The following is a 15,269-nucleotide window of genomic DNA, read 5'->3' as shown; positions in this document are numbered from 1 at the left end:
TTTTCTGTGAACACTGTATCAGACGGGCAGAAGTAAGTCCATGAACTAGGACCAGCAATGCCAGGACAGTCTGGGAAAGAGACTCCTTGGACTCCTTTTGAGAACTGCAGCATAGTGAAAGCCAACCTGATCCCACTGATGTCTATCTCTAATCCACTGGGGAAGAATGGCACACTCCTGTTGTCTTCGTTGCGCCAGAAGAACAAGGTGCACACCATCAGCCTCACCATGAGATTCAAAAGCTTAGGACAATCTACAGCTTTATGCTACAGAGGTGGAGTGTGAAACGGGGAACTATAAGGCTATTTGAAGGGAGAGTGAAGGAGAGCAATAATTTTGATGGCGTTTAGTGAAGAGTTATCTTGGTAAAGAGTTATGGAAATATAGCACACAAGGAGAGAAGTACTGGGAAGGAGAGAAGTACATAGTGTGGGACTATGTTAGGACCTGAAGTCAATGACCATTTGATCCTGCAGAGGGAGGGAGCATACCTGTTGTTTGAAACAGCAACATGGCTGCAGGCCGTGTGATGGAACTTCAAATATGCACCATGGTATGAGAGTGCAGCATATTGTTAGAGCATTTGGGCTGGGTGGCCTGCAAAACCTCTGAGACCCATTCCTGGCCACAGAAGTGTTCCAGTATTAGTTCCACAAAAATTGATAGGAGCAGATATACAAGAAAAAAAACCACCAAATTAATCAACCAACCAATCCAAAAAAAAAAAAAAAAAAAAAAAGGAAGACAAAGAAAAAAAGTGAATCCCAGCCCACTCAGAAAGCCAAAAATAAAACCCTCATAAATTCTGGACCCATGAGTCTATTTTTAAAAGATTTCAAATATATAGTATCTAATTAGCATTATATTAGATTATACAACATGCCCTTTTAATATACGTATGCTGGATATATAATTTGTTTGCATGAAATGRAATTGTCTATGTGGCTAGGTTTGGGACTCAGTGGAACTGGCATTTGGATGACTTTTTTGGGGCCACTACATGGTGAAACAATCATGGAAAGCTACCAACCCACTTTTTGGTATGCTGACACACTTAGCTTAGTATTCCTGCTAAGGGCTAGAAAAAGATTTGCTACATATGGAGTTCTAGGGTGTACGTTTATGGAGGAAATATGCACAGAAATGGAGAGATGGAGAATGCCAGGAGGAAAGGAAACTTCTGGGGAGAAACCCAGGCTCCATGGAGTCACTGGTAGCCTTGCCTGGTAGGAGTTTCAGTGGAGGCAGAACTTATAGCACAGGTTAGCAGTGCGAAGCTGGACGAATTCTGGCGCTTTAGGTTTAGCAGTGGCAAGAAGCTGAAGGAACAGAAACTCTATTCCTCCTTCCTATTTACATGTTGTAGACACCCAGATACTAGAATGAGTGGGAAAAGGGTCTGACAAGCATATTCAGCATATTTGTGCTTATTGGACACATCGACCCTACTACTTCCTACACTGAGAGAGCAGGCGACTTGTAGGCACTAGTATATTTTTATATTATGAATATATTTAATATAAACTAAAACTTCATTTCTCAGCCAGACTATTCTCGCCCCTAGATCTGCCAGTCCCCTAGGAAAGACTGCCCTTTAATGTACTCCAGGGGTGAGGAAGAAGAGATACATGGRTGCTGGCTGATATCGAATGATCTGGAGGTGATCCCCAGCAGTCAAACTCTTAACCTACTTGCTACAGAAAGGTCAAACACATGGGCTGGCATGAGAGAGAGCAAGAGGGCCCCTTCCAGCCAGGATGGGGTGCTGCGGTTCCTCCTCCCTGCCATGGGCTGCATGAGAGTGATTCTGCTTGTAGCGATCAAAAAGTCCTAAATTCATAAAAACAATGAGATAGTGCAGGTGAGCCCTTGGAAGGAGCCATCTACTACTATGGCTTTCTTTGACAGAAACTGATGCATGTTAGGACATATCCTCCATTATTCCTCACTATCATTTTGTTTGTTTGCTTAGGTTCTTCTTATGTCACCAATGTATGGGTGGCTTTAAAAACGATGCGGGTGGGACTGTTTAAGTAGTCCTTTCAGACACTGAGTTATTAGAGGTTATCCTGGCCTATAAGGCCACTGCTGTAGAGGGTGCTGTGACCACCCCAGTCCTTAATGAAATCTACAGTGCACAGGCTCATATCAAACAGTCACCTCTGTTTTGCTAGCCGTGCGGTAGTGGTGGTGGTGTCCTGGAATATAATGCAGTTGTTCCACGGTGTTGTGTCGCCGAGAGGCAAACGCTTGACGCTTGGCAGAGGTTGGGTTCATACCTAAGGTATTATACAAGTTATTTGAGGCACTAGGATGGGAGTGCATTTTTGTCATCCTGTAGCGATCCAAGACGGGTGTTGACACAAAGACGTCTGTGTGTGACAGTGCTCGTGACATTGACTGCTCCGGGTACCCCGAGCGCTCTGGGGAGAGCAGCGGGTCTTGGGAGTGGAGGCGCTCAGCTGACAGCAGCTGCTCGTCTGAGAGGATCCGTTCATAGGACATGCTAAATTCCTCAGGCATAATCCTCTCAGGGGAGAGCACCCTGTCCTGGGACATGGCCCGTATGGGCCGCCGGGGCCTGTCCCTGTGGTTGCTCTGCTGTGACATCTTGATGACGTTGATTGGGAGGGTGCCCCGGGCCGCCAGGTCKGGCAGGTGTCTCCTCCTCATGTAGTATTCATCTGCCTCTTTGTCAGCTGTGGGGAAAATAGAAAGGGAAACAGTTAAAAATGCCATGGAGTGAGAAAGGAGGATGCGTGTGTGCTTTGGAAGATTCTTCTCCTGAAAGCCAAGGATGATCCACCTGTGGCCAAAGCAGCTTGGGCCTCCATTTCAGCCTGCAGGAGAAGTGTCAGCTTCACGCATGTTTTGTGGACACAAGTTGATGGCACACAGAGACAGTTTCTAATTACATATAATCAAGTATAAGTCCCTACTTGATGTATCACACCATCTTGCAACATGACAATGGATTCCATATGCTGCTCAGTCCAGATCATGGCATTATAGGAACAGTGAGTTTTGGAGAAATTATCCAATGTCACCTTCACAGGATACTTACTAAGGAGTGTATGGAATTTGATTTGGGGCAGGCAAGTTCCCCATGTGGGGAAACCCATCCTTTGCTTCTGATGTCAGATGCGAATATTCTGAGCAATTAATGAGCAACTTTGTTACTTTTTTAGTTACTATCTTTTATGTATTTGTAGTCACAAAGCAGCTCTGATAGTCATGGGATRCTCTCTGAATTATCTGCCTGAGATWTAACTTTGCATCTTTTCCAGATACCTTGGTTCCTATCRGAGAGCTTTTTTTCTATGGAARGTTTGCTTGTTGAAGTGCCAGACAGTGGGCTGAGATTTTTGTATGCCACATTCCTATTGCCTTTCCTCTTCTGAAAAAWCCTCCACATGGGGATATGCTGCAGACAGTCCAAAAGCTTTTCTGTCACTTCAATTTGTTTTAGCTTAGCTAACTGGCAATGCACTATGTAGGCTAGGGGAGAGAGGTCTGTTCCTCATGCCCAGCTATTTTCAAGGAAGTTATTGTAACACCTAAATTATTTCTTTTAAGTTAGRCAATATCTGATTTAATGTATCCAGAATGCCCATGGAGTCATATTATGAATTTGTTCTCTAAGTTAGAGAAAGCATTTTACTTTTTAAGTATCATTTATGTGTTAATCCTACCAGAATTGAAGTCTGTGTGAGTTCACCATCAGTAACAGTGATGAGCGTTACAGAAAATCTAGCAGAACAACGTAATACATAAAATATAAAAAAAAACACGTGTTAACTAGTGTGAACAAGGTAGTGAACAACAAGATGTGTACAAGAGATTGGTGAACGGCACAGATCACGATTGGGTCAGGACACATACATCAAGAAGCAGATCACAGCACTGTCAGAGTCAGGCAGATGTCATGCTTCTACTGAAGAAATGGATGTTCCCAACCATTTCAGCAGTGTTCTGTTGGTCTAGGTTTGCAGTTTGGTTCCTGTTACATCTGTGGGTTACATCTGCCTTTCACACAGTGAGCTCAGTGTGTGACTGGCTCCTCTCAACTCTGACAGAAGGAAAATGGAATCTCAGATGCCTCTATCAAGACGAGATACAATGCAGAATTGTGGGAGGCAGTACAACAAGGAGGTCAGTAAGCAAATAACCACAAGTGTTCTTACAGTAATGAAGTGACTTTCTCTATACTCTCCTCTGATGGAAAGTGACAACCAAGACAATCATTACCAGAGATGCCAACTTGGGCAGTTCAGTGATAGAGATTCACCGCGATTTTTGCCTTCGCACTGGGCCTACTGCAGCTTACAAGCAAATGTGATACAACGGAGATGAAATGAGCTGACACCTACTTAGTCTCTTCAGAGAAGAATATTTACTTGGGTTTGTCTTGACTGCAGACTCATAGGATGGTGGGAGGTGAGAGAGGTTCTGGAAGGACCGGGAGAAGGACAGATCATAGGGTTCGGTTGCAGAAGTAAGAATGTTGTTCATCCGTGGCTTGTCTGAAAAAGAGAGGAAAAGACATGTTCATAAAGCACACCAAACTGAGATAGGCGAGCCATTCCCACAGCTCTGTCTAGGCAGAAGAACTGTATCTGGGCAAGCCTCAGCAGCATGTTCTTGGATTTAATTCAAACTGACACTGGAAGATCAGTGAAAAATGGAACCTGTAGCCTTGTTTTCCTTAGTGTCCACAGCAATTAGGGATAAAAGAAAACTGCTGCATCAAAAGCCCACCAGCCCATCAGACTTTCTCTCAGTGGGAGGGTAGGCCCAGCAAACTCAGTGACCTCACTTATTATGGAGACATATACATCACTGCGATGTGGTCGCATGGGAGTCTGGCATGGCCATRTAGGTTGTGCCTTCCCTGCTCTCAGAGCTAAGAGCAAGCATTTATGAAAGTGTTTCAAATGGGACTGATAGTCAAAATCTTTAAAAATCTCTCTTTTTTTTTTTTTTGTTTTTTTGGTCATGTTTGATCTCTGTGTAGTGCTGTGAACCTGGAGATGCTGAGCAAAGCCCAGTCCCTGGCTCCAGTGTCKTGGTGGACTCTTCAGTCAACTAGGGTTCCCCTAACCTTCAAAAGTGTGAAGCAGAGTAGTGGGGGGCATGTTTGAGTATAATCTGAAAGTGAGGCATGTTTTGGAGTTGATTTATGAGGCAGGAAACGAGGGGCAGTCCATGTAGGGTAGAGGATGCCCCAGCCTTTTCCCTTTTCCCTTTGTTGGTCACAGAGGGAGTCCCAGGCCAGTGCTTGAAATACCCTGAGTCTGGAAGGAAATGCTAAGGACTTTGTCAATAAAAGCTAGCACTGGGCCTGGATTTTAGAAGTCAAGTCCAGGCACTCTGCAGCTGTCCTAACCTTTGGCCAATGTATGCCACACATTTACCTATCCCGGGCAGAAGGGCAAGGAGGAGGGTCTGCATGCCCAGTCTGCGTGTAGCAACTCAGGGCCTTGCAATAGTTTATGGATCCATTTTTGGCACATAGGATCTTCTTGCATATGATCAAGCCTGCTGTGCTTCTGCTGCCTGTAAGCTCTGGATGCCTTTTTGCCCACAGGTCTGTGGGGAACAGTTTATGACTGATTTAGCCCAAATAGGGTGTTATATCACTACTGCACAGCTCATCTTAAAGCTGGAGGGGGAGGGTTGGTGGTCAGTGTCAAGAGAAGGTTACTTGACCTTTGACCAGGAACTGTCAAGCAACAAAAACGTRGATTTCACAAGAAAATCCTCCAGAAAGCTTAAATATTGTTTGCACACATTCCTGCTGTGCACCACTCTGAAGTGTGCTCATTATCCATCCAAGTGACTCCAAGACCTTTTATCTCCACTGATCCAGAGGCTGCTGCGGATTAAAGCTGGGCTTCTGCCCAAAAGTTACTGAGCAGCAAGGGAGTTTCACCTTGACAAATTTGATGGCTTTGTCCAGTGCCCAAACACTTTCTCCACTTTCCCCTATGTCCCAGCAAAATGTAAAGGAAGTCCCACCCGAAGCAGTGCACGGTTCTTCCATCAGATCCTTCTACAGACCTGGAGATCTACAGACCTACAGAAAGTATGAAGAACTTTCTTACAGCTTTTTGAATGGTGAAAATGTTCCCTTAATAAATGCATCTTTCCTATTGCTTATGTGTGTTTCCACACTCATGAAATAGTGTTGTTAGCTACCAAAAAGCTCATCACCCCAAGTGAGCATATGGCTAGTTGCCATCTCTCTGAGAAGATTATTTTCTTACTGATGACTCCAATCTCTGTCTAATAGACTGACTGTAAAATTAGGAAGTGTATCATATGCATCAGAGCACTAGAAACAATTGATTAGATATTACCTGGTAAACAGGGCCTATATCAGCACTGAAACTATGCCCCTTCTAGTGTTTGTGTTTGTGTGGACCAACATCTTTTTGTGGTGTCTCAGCCTGTATCTAATCTCCATTTTGCATGGAGGCTTGGATGAGCTGAAATAAGCCTAGTCGTATGTATGGAATTTGTGTTCAGTGCCAGGGCAAGAGCATTAATTGACTGCTTGCAAGAAGTGTGTGAAATTAAGTGCCATACATTTATCTGATGGGCTGGTGCAGAATCAGAACATCATCTTACTGCTTTTTCCATCTAGTCAGTCAGGAACAGACCCTGATGATTCTAGTAAATGAGAGGTCACCTTGAAATCTACTCCCTATCATTCAGCAAAATAAGGGATAAACTGAAATGACTTAAGATGACCTCAGATGGTTTTTGCATAATGTAGTCTGAGGGTAAGATTAGGAAATTCAGAGGCTCTAGTAAGGAGAAATATCTTGTGCAATATGTTTTCTGGTACTAGTTAAGCAGAAGTTTCTTCATAGTTCCTCACTCCTGCAACATATTCGAATCACACACTTCCCTGGTCTCACTCTTATTACTGGTATTTCTTGGCTCCTCTGGCATMTGTTGGGCATAATGGTCCAGCACAGTGCTCCTGATCACCAGWACATATCTGAGCTAGCACATTGCTCCAAGCCCCAGCATTCCCACTGATCCCAGACCAGCTCTGCATTCTGAACAATGGTAGATGTCCACTGGAAAAATGAACAAAATCTCATGCTTCTTGAGTCCACCTTAAAAAGTGCTATTTGCCCACATTTGCCTCACCTCCATCCTTCAGACACCCTCATTTGTCCATCTCTTGACACATAGTCCTTTCTGGTCACATTTTGCAAAGGTTTTAGCAGAGGAACATGGAGGAAATGACACTCACAACCTTGCATAGCAAGATACAACAGAGAGGGACACATCATCCATACGTAGTTTGGTTGAAAGAGAATGTTTCTAAATGCCTCAAAGTAAACACACCTTTTTACAATCAAATCAACATTTTAACATTCTGATAGAGTCTCTATAAAGAGGGCTCGGCCCTGCAACATTTCTTAATTTCACAGATGCATAGGGCATCAATGATTGCACACAGTTCCTGCTARGGTGCTGGTAGCAGGACACACTACTGCCAAGCACACAGGATCGCATGGCATCATTGACACCATAACTTGGGGAGGGAAGCAGACATCTCCATAGAAAAAGGCTCATCCTTTCTCTCCATGCATTGGGATCTGCAATTACAAATTGCCACTGAGTGGTCGCTCTCAATTCACCCCTCCACTTCATGCATGCAAGCATTTTGTAATCTATAAAGAAGAGAAAAATCACACTTAGTTGAGGGACAGCCTCACTCCACCAGCAATGTTTCACAGGCAACCACAGGGCTGGAAGTAGTCTCAATATTTTTAAAGCCAGAGACTTGCATGACAGAGACCAGACCTAAATACTGTATGAAGTATTGTGGCCCTGCTCCCATCCTTAGAAGACAGTTTCTGTTCCAAAGYGTAGCTCTATGATGTATGGAACCATCCACGTACAAAGAGAGCAACAGATGATACCCAAGACAAAATAGTGAATTTATGGCAAAGTTTTAAACAAAGCTCAAGTGGCAAAGGGATGTGCTCCATATTTGCATTCGAGTCTGCACATATGTTGTGTGAATTTTGCAAGACTTTCCAGCAGATGCCTTTGAAAACATTCACCCAGAGAAAGCAAACAATGTCACCTAGAAGAAACTGATACAACCAAGCCTTCTGCTGCTCAGCTCCAGCTCATCATAGCTTCAGCCCTCTGTCAAAGCACCCGCTGCTCCCTCAGCACCGCCTTCTGCTCAGTCATTTGAAGCCTCAAACACAATGTCTTCTCCAAGTCTGAGGCAAGCTCTTACAAAAGAATACGTTCCTCAGRAAAATATGGTAGCAACTGATGATGTTTGGTACCTTAGCGTGCCAAGTTGTAACATTTCCTCAGTCATCCTGGAAGTGACATACTACGACAAGCACAGAACTGGCATTTTCAAGCTAGAAATAAATTTACGATTTGTATCTTCAGCTTTTTCAAGGTGGTATATCTGTTTTCATACTTCTTATGTTACAAACTGTTACTGATAGACTTTTGCATCTCTTACAAGGAATCTCAGAGTTGAATCATGGCTTATCACTGGAGCTCCTGTCACAAATAGTGACTTGYACGGATCAAAAAGTAGGCACTGTGTTGTCCAGTCCTCCTAGATTACTTCATTCATTTCTCACTTTCATTAACGTCCTGCTGCTTTACAAAGATACCAATGGACATAATATGTCTATTTCTCCTGTAGGTTATATTCTGGGGATCCGATAATCTTTTAATTTCCTCACATATATTTCTACTGGGGATAAATCTAATTTAAATAGTCCTTAATTGTTCTGATTTTGTAAACAGTGTCTTAAACACAATAGACACAAAACTCAGCAAATTGCTAGAGGAGATGTGACAGTATAGGGAATCATTTTCATATCTTCTGGGATTGCCTCAAATTGAAGCTTCTGGTCTGATGTTTAGAAAATTGATGCAAGAGTTATTTTGGCAATGTATTTCCCTAAAGTCCTATTACTGTGTAGCAAAGAAGATGCCCTGAATTTCTGAAGGAAGGAAAGAAGGAACAATGAGATAAAGAGATACAGAGAGCATGAGAGAAAGAAAGAGAAGGAATGAGAAAGATAAAGGAAGAAGAGAAAAAGAAAAAGAAAAAGAAAAAGAAAAAGAAAAAGAAAAAGAAAAAGAAAAAGAAAAAGAAAAAGAAAAAGAAAAAGAAAAAGAAAAAGAAANGAAAAAGAAAAAGAAAAAGAAAAAGAAAAAGAAAAAGAAAAAGAAAAAGAAAAAGAAAAAGAAAAAGAAAAAGAAAAAGAAAAAGAAAAAGAAAAGAAAAAGAAAAAGAAAAAGAAATGGAGAGAGAGGAAGAAAGGAGAGAATGTAGAAAGGATTAAAGGAAGATAAAARAAGATACATACATAGGAATTAGTTTAATATTCACATAGCTACAGCTATAAAATCAAATCTGCCTCCATCAGGGCAAACCAAGACATCATTTATGGGAAAAAATACTTGTCCAAATAAAAATCTTGAAGCAAAGCCATTCACTGCTTATGGTGGTTAACTAAGTACTTTCAGAGATAATTACCAAATGCAATGAACTGATATGAAAATTACATTACAAACTTCTTACTAACTACATTATTTACCAATTTACTTGTTTATTTATGTAGGTGTAAAAAAAATGTTTGTACAAGACTCTTGGTAGTTTAACATAATTAAATATGCACTAACTATAATGAGATTAAATTTAAGCAGGAATAAAAAATAAAATAATAAGATTTAGGGAAACTGTGCCCAGGCATCAGGGTATATTTCTGTTGCAGCTAATGTTACACTGCCTGAGTCCTTCTCTGTACCCTATGCTTTTATATTTTTCATATTTTATTCTTCTTAATAAGAAAATAATTTATGTGCTTATTTTGCATAAGGATTTAATAGCTATACAAGATCTATTAACGTATTAAGAGGTTTGCATTTCATGTGCAAAATTTGACTGCACACAGAAACAAATACTCAAGCATTCTTCTTTACCTTCTAAGTATAAAATCACTACATATTTCCAAAAATATAGAGCTTTTCACTTAGAATTCAAAAACTGCAGCTGATGTAAAACCAACATCTAGAGCTAATGACACCAGCATCAGACTCATGACTATAGTGGAATTGAGGTGTGAAGAACATCAGTGAGAACAGAGTCTAGGATGAGATTTCCAGAGGAGTGCAGATATCTTCATAATGAGATGTGAGTAGGTCCTCAAAGTGAGTATGTGCACAAAGAGACCTACTGCAGAGACCTTCTTTATTTTGGATGTGGGAGACTCCAAGTAACTACAGCTTCTACAGAGCCGTCAACAAGGGCAGAAATGAAGCCATGGTATTKTAGGCTATGGTTTATCATACCCACCTGCCCGAGGTCAGGCCTCTCAATCATCACTAGGAATTGTCCTCCACAGCGTTTTCCAAACACAGAAAAAACGTATGTTTCACTCTGCTGTGAACCCTCCCTGACGGCCAGGCAGAGGGAAAAGGGGCATTTTCTTCTAACTGCTAGCCGTGCCACATGCAGCACTGTGCTAATTAAATGATGGCAGCCTGACAGAGTAGATTACACACAATCTCGTCATTAATTAGGAGGCATTCCTTCCTGCATCAGAAGGATTCAGTGTAACCATATCACTGATCTCACAGCCTCCTTCGATAGGGCCTTGCACGGAGAAGCTGTGTCCTGAGCATGGACCAGCAGCCTCCTGAGTAGGTTAAAACGGGATTTTTCATCTCTGGCCATAACTGAGGCCCATTTTTTTTTTCCTGATTTTTTCTGAGCATGGGTTGATCATATTCTCTTTCAATTTTTTTCTTTGAAGGCAAAAATCCTGTGATTGATAGTGATACAAAGCAGAGTATTTGCACATGGTCCTGTTAGCTGTTGCATCCACTCAACAGAGAGTCCAGCACAGTGACTCATCTGAACAACTCATCTGAAATGAGACACTGGATCCCTAAGTGGGAAAACAAGCTGCTCTGAGGAGCACTTCAACTGTTGAAAGTATTGGCCAAGGGAAGACAGGGATCCACTAAGTCAAAATGAGAGAGTGCTGGATAGAGGGGAGCCATCACATGTGCTGAATCACATACAAAGATAAGACAAAAGGGAATCCACGTCTTCCATAGCTAACCAAGAGTGAAGCCTGCAGGAGGACTCACACTTATCCAGCACAAACCCAGAGAAGCTTTGGAGAAATTCTACAAGAGCTGCTCTCAGTCTTGAAGAGAAGACTGGACAGGCTACATGGTGGTGATAGGCTGACCCAGACATCTCCTGAGGTGTCAAGTCTGAGGAGGATATGGGTCGGTCTTCTTTCATACTAGAAACTAGAAGGACAGTGTTGGGCCTTATATTGCAGTGTCAAAAGCTCAGGAGCCCTTGCCCTACATTCACTATCTTTCCAACCTGTCTAACACTGCACAAGCACGAGCAGCACTATGAATTGACCAACCGGAGTGAAAAAAAAAAAAAAGACTTAAGACTTATAATTCTTGCTATTTTAGCCTGATAAATCCGACAGCAGCTTGCCGATATGGAAGTGAGAAAGAAGCAGCCAGACATGGGGAAACACAAAGTAAAAGACTGGGCCATATTTAAATGTGCACAGTATTGAAAAATATGGTCCTATGTTTAATGTTAATGAAATACATCATTCATGCATCATTGCCATAGGAACTGTTCAGTTAACATTAAACATATTTTGATACCAGTAAATGTTACTGGTTGGCAGAGAAAAGTTACAACATGTGTAATTTTGCTCTTTGTTTTCTCTTACCATGTGTAGGTGTCTGGGTGGCACTGTTTAGTATCAGGTGACTATAATTTTGTTCTTGGTCATCTGAAATTCACAGAAAAAATATTCTTTAAAAAACAGCTTAGTAAACGCACTAATCTGCAGATGATAATTACAGCTCACAGTATTTACAAGGAATCTCAGCATGATCAAAGAAAGGAGAAGAAAATGCTTAAGAAAGCGGAAGACTCTTGTTATGTTGTTCACTTAAAATTCCAGATGCTAAAAGAACACGATAATGGGAAACTGCTCCCCTTCTCCTGCAAATTAGAGGTGTCTGCAAAGTTAAGCATGTTCGAGCAGGAAGCAACCATGACTTGTGTATCAACATCAGTAATGCATTCCTGGAAACTCCTGAAACCTCAGAGAGCTAATTACACTGCCACATCTCTTTCCAACACAAAGCTGTTCRTAACATTGGCCTCCAAAACCTGGAAAAAAAGCCTGCGCTGGATTTCCCATGTTCTCTGTTCACATTCATTCACAAAACCTTGCATGATATTTTCCTTTTTCGTGACATGAAATTACTGATTGACATCAAGTTTATGATCCTTTAGGACTCYTTGGTGGTTTTCCAAAGAACTGCTACTTGTCCAATCATTCTTTAATGCATACAACCTTTCTTTAGTATTCCTGTTTAACAGCAGATTTTTATTCCACCATGTTGACATTAACAAGAAGCCTATATGCGAAGCATATAAGTTGATCTCTCTAGCGATATTTACTTCCAACCTATGACCGTTGAACCATTGTGGCATCCACCCTATAGAGATTCCTTATGGACAATGCTTCCTAAATTAGTCTCATAATACTTTCCCAGAAACTACCAAAAACCTTGCTAATGTCTTACATGTTGATATTTCTAGGTCCTGAGGCCTGTTGGTTAGCAAATCATCTGCTCTTTTATATAATTTAAATATTCGATGCTTCTGAAAAGCCAGCACATACAGATTTCACACAGGTTCAGTTCAAGAGTCTTCTACATAGAATTTTATAGTCCTCAGTTGCAAAGGCAGATGCTGTCTACAGTTGCCATTAGAACTATCTGTGTATCATAAAAACAACTAAACATTCCATTTTCCTCTTAGAACACTTCTTTTCTGCTGATCAGGTCCAGGTAGAGCAGTATGCTCATCTGACCAYGCCCACTTGGGTTCTGAATATCTCCAAAGATAGAGACTGTGTCTCTGTCTATATAAGTAGTTACAGTGCTTGACCAGACTTAAAGAGTAAAAAAAATATATATATTCTTACGCATTTCAGTTTGTGCCCATTGTCACTTGTTCTGTCACTGGATGCCTCTAAGAAGAGTTTGACTCTGTCCTCTTTACTTCTTCCCACATCATGTACTTACAAACATTGATAAGGTCCCCTCTGAGTCTTCTCTTCTCCAGGAGGAAAAGTCTCAGGTCTATCAGCTTCTTCTCATGTAACCTGTGCACTCTTATTCATCTTTGTGCCCCTTCACTTGATTTGCTCCAGCACCTCCATGCTGCTGTTCTACTGAGAACCCAGGATGGGAGACAGTAGGTCTTGAGGTGGCCTCATCAGTGCTCTGAGGAGAAGGGAACTATCACCTCCTCCAACCTGCAGTCTTCCTAGCACAGCCCAAGACGCTGTAGGCCTTGTTCACCACAGGGGCACACTGATGACTCATGTTCAGCTTGGCTTTCACTAGTTATTTTATCAGGTATCTTATCCACTAGTTATTTATTTATCATCCCTTTGATCTATTTGTGAAAGCTGCAAACTGAACAGTGAGCCATGAGCCTGCTGTGTTGTCCACTGARTTCTCCTTTACATTTGACCTGATAAGAGCCTGAGCGAATTTCTACATAGCCACCTCTACCCTGAAAAGACTTAGAAAGCAAAGTATTTCCTCAGGAGGGGTCCACCTTGCAAACTGTTCTATATAGAAACTTGTGGTACCCATGTTAGTCTCCCTATGTTCAGGCAGATGTATGGTTACAGCTGTGGCTGTCTCACTTAGCTGTGGCTAAGAAAAGCATGGCTAAGTCACAGCTAATTTAGAAATCAAATGGTTAAAGCAAACATACAAACTGTTTGTCCTTTTCTCAGCTAACTTTGCTCACACGCTACTGAGCTGACAGGTAACAGGCTAGACACTGGTGATGGAGACATCTCTCCACGTGGAAAGCGAGTATTTAAAACAGTAGCTGATAAAACATTAGCACATTCATTGCACCAGAAGCAAAGAAAGATGTTTCCTTCTCCYGAAAACAAACAATTCTCTAATGTTCTGGCACTTGCTCTGGCAGCTTCACTCCTGGATAAAGTTGCTGAGGAAAGTGATAACACCCATATTGACATGATTAGTTTGTATTCAAACTATCTCCYAGTATTGTGATTCTGATCAGCTTTCCATTTCATTCCAGATTCTTTCCTCTAAAGAACTCAGGTTCTCTGAGGCCAATGCAAAGATGCCAAAAAATGACATATAAATTGACATATAAAAATACTCAGACCCTGAATTATTGGTCTTTTTGTGTGGCTGAGTTAATCAGGCTTCAGAATGCAGCACCGGGGCTTCGCTTACCACTTTTGTGGCCTATAATAAACACTTTCAAAGCCGTAAAAYGCTTTAAAGGGATGGCTGATCCTGCTGCACTTCTTCAGGTTTAACAAGATCATGTTGTTAATTGTGAAGTGCCAGTTAGGCAGAAGCACAGATAGGGATCTAAGTTCGAAGCTGTTTACAAGGAAGCTCCACTGGGGAAATAAGGGCTGCACAGTGCTCTGAATCATGAAATCTCCGAGCACAGCTGGAAGAGCAATCAGATAACAGTAACTAGAAGAATGGGATTTAACATGAGCAGAAGGTAAACAAGTGCTTCTAACCTCCTTTTAGAATTAATGTGGACGGATAGGGACTGAAAAGAGCTCAGGTTTCTTTGCAAAGGACATGGATTCACTAATTGGAACAGAAAAACACAACAAAACGCTGCATCTCAAGAGATTATACATATGGCTTGTGTGTGAATCTGGCAACTGCAACTCTGGAAAACAGAGCTTTCCATCCATGAAAAGGAAGGGAGCACATGTTCACTAGAGGGGAAGAGAAGGTGTTGGAGGAGAAAGGATGCTGGGTCTGTATGCAGGACAGTAGTGGATGGCCATGTGGAGGCCCGTGGAGGCCATGGGAGGCTGGAAAGGTTATATCCTTCTGTAGGGAGAAAAGTAAACTGAGTTTGTAGGAAGGGATATCTCTAGACTAGGATCTGCGTTGATCTCAGGTGACTCTTCTTCATTTATCCCCCAGGCTGAGGACTCTACAACCTCTCAGTGCTACAGCATGGCATCCACTGCTGAGGATTTCAGGTTTCTCTGAAACTACATGCACATTTTGGCAAGACTTGGAGCATCTAGCACCCTCCATGTCTAATGTCATCCAATAAATGCTTTTAAGAAGTGCCAGTAGCTTTTTAACAGCAGATGGCAAAACAAGAAGTG

The 15,269-nt window shown here is 41.8% G+C and overlaps 1 protein-coding gene across 1 annotated transcript; it reads right to left on the bottom strand.

Moving 5' to 3' along the window:
* Positions 1-801: 801 nt before the first annotated feature.
* LOC112957675 (protein shisa-6-like) lies at positions 802-13,455 on the bottom strand. The gene is made up of 4 exons (XM_026051404.1): positions 13,386-13,455; positions 11,781-11,843; positions 4,371-4,523; positions 802-2,699 (listed from the first exon to the last, which is right to left on the bottom strand). Exons 1-4 carry the CDS (start codon positions 13,453-13,455, stop codon positions 2,149-2,151), a joined length of 837 nt encoding a protein of 278 aa, XP_025907189.1. The 3' UTR covers positions 802-2,148.
* Between the last annotated feature and the right edge of the window lie 1,814 nt (positions 13,456-15,269).

The sequence above is a fragment of the Nothoprocta perdicaria genome, unplaced genomic scaffold, assembly GCF_003342845.1.
Source record: "Nothoprocta perdicaria isolate Ctin4 unplaced genomic scaffold, notPer1 scaffold_75, whole genome shotgun sequence".
In the NCBI taxonomy this organism is placed as follows: domain Eukaryota; kingdom Metazoa; phylum Chordata; class Aves; order Tinamiformes; family Tinamidae; genus Nothoprocta; species Nothoprocta perdicaria.
The sequence above is the reverse complement of the archived record's forward strand: the minus strand, read 5'-3'. Positions and strand labels throughout refer to the sequence as shown.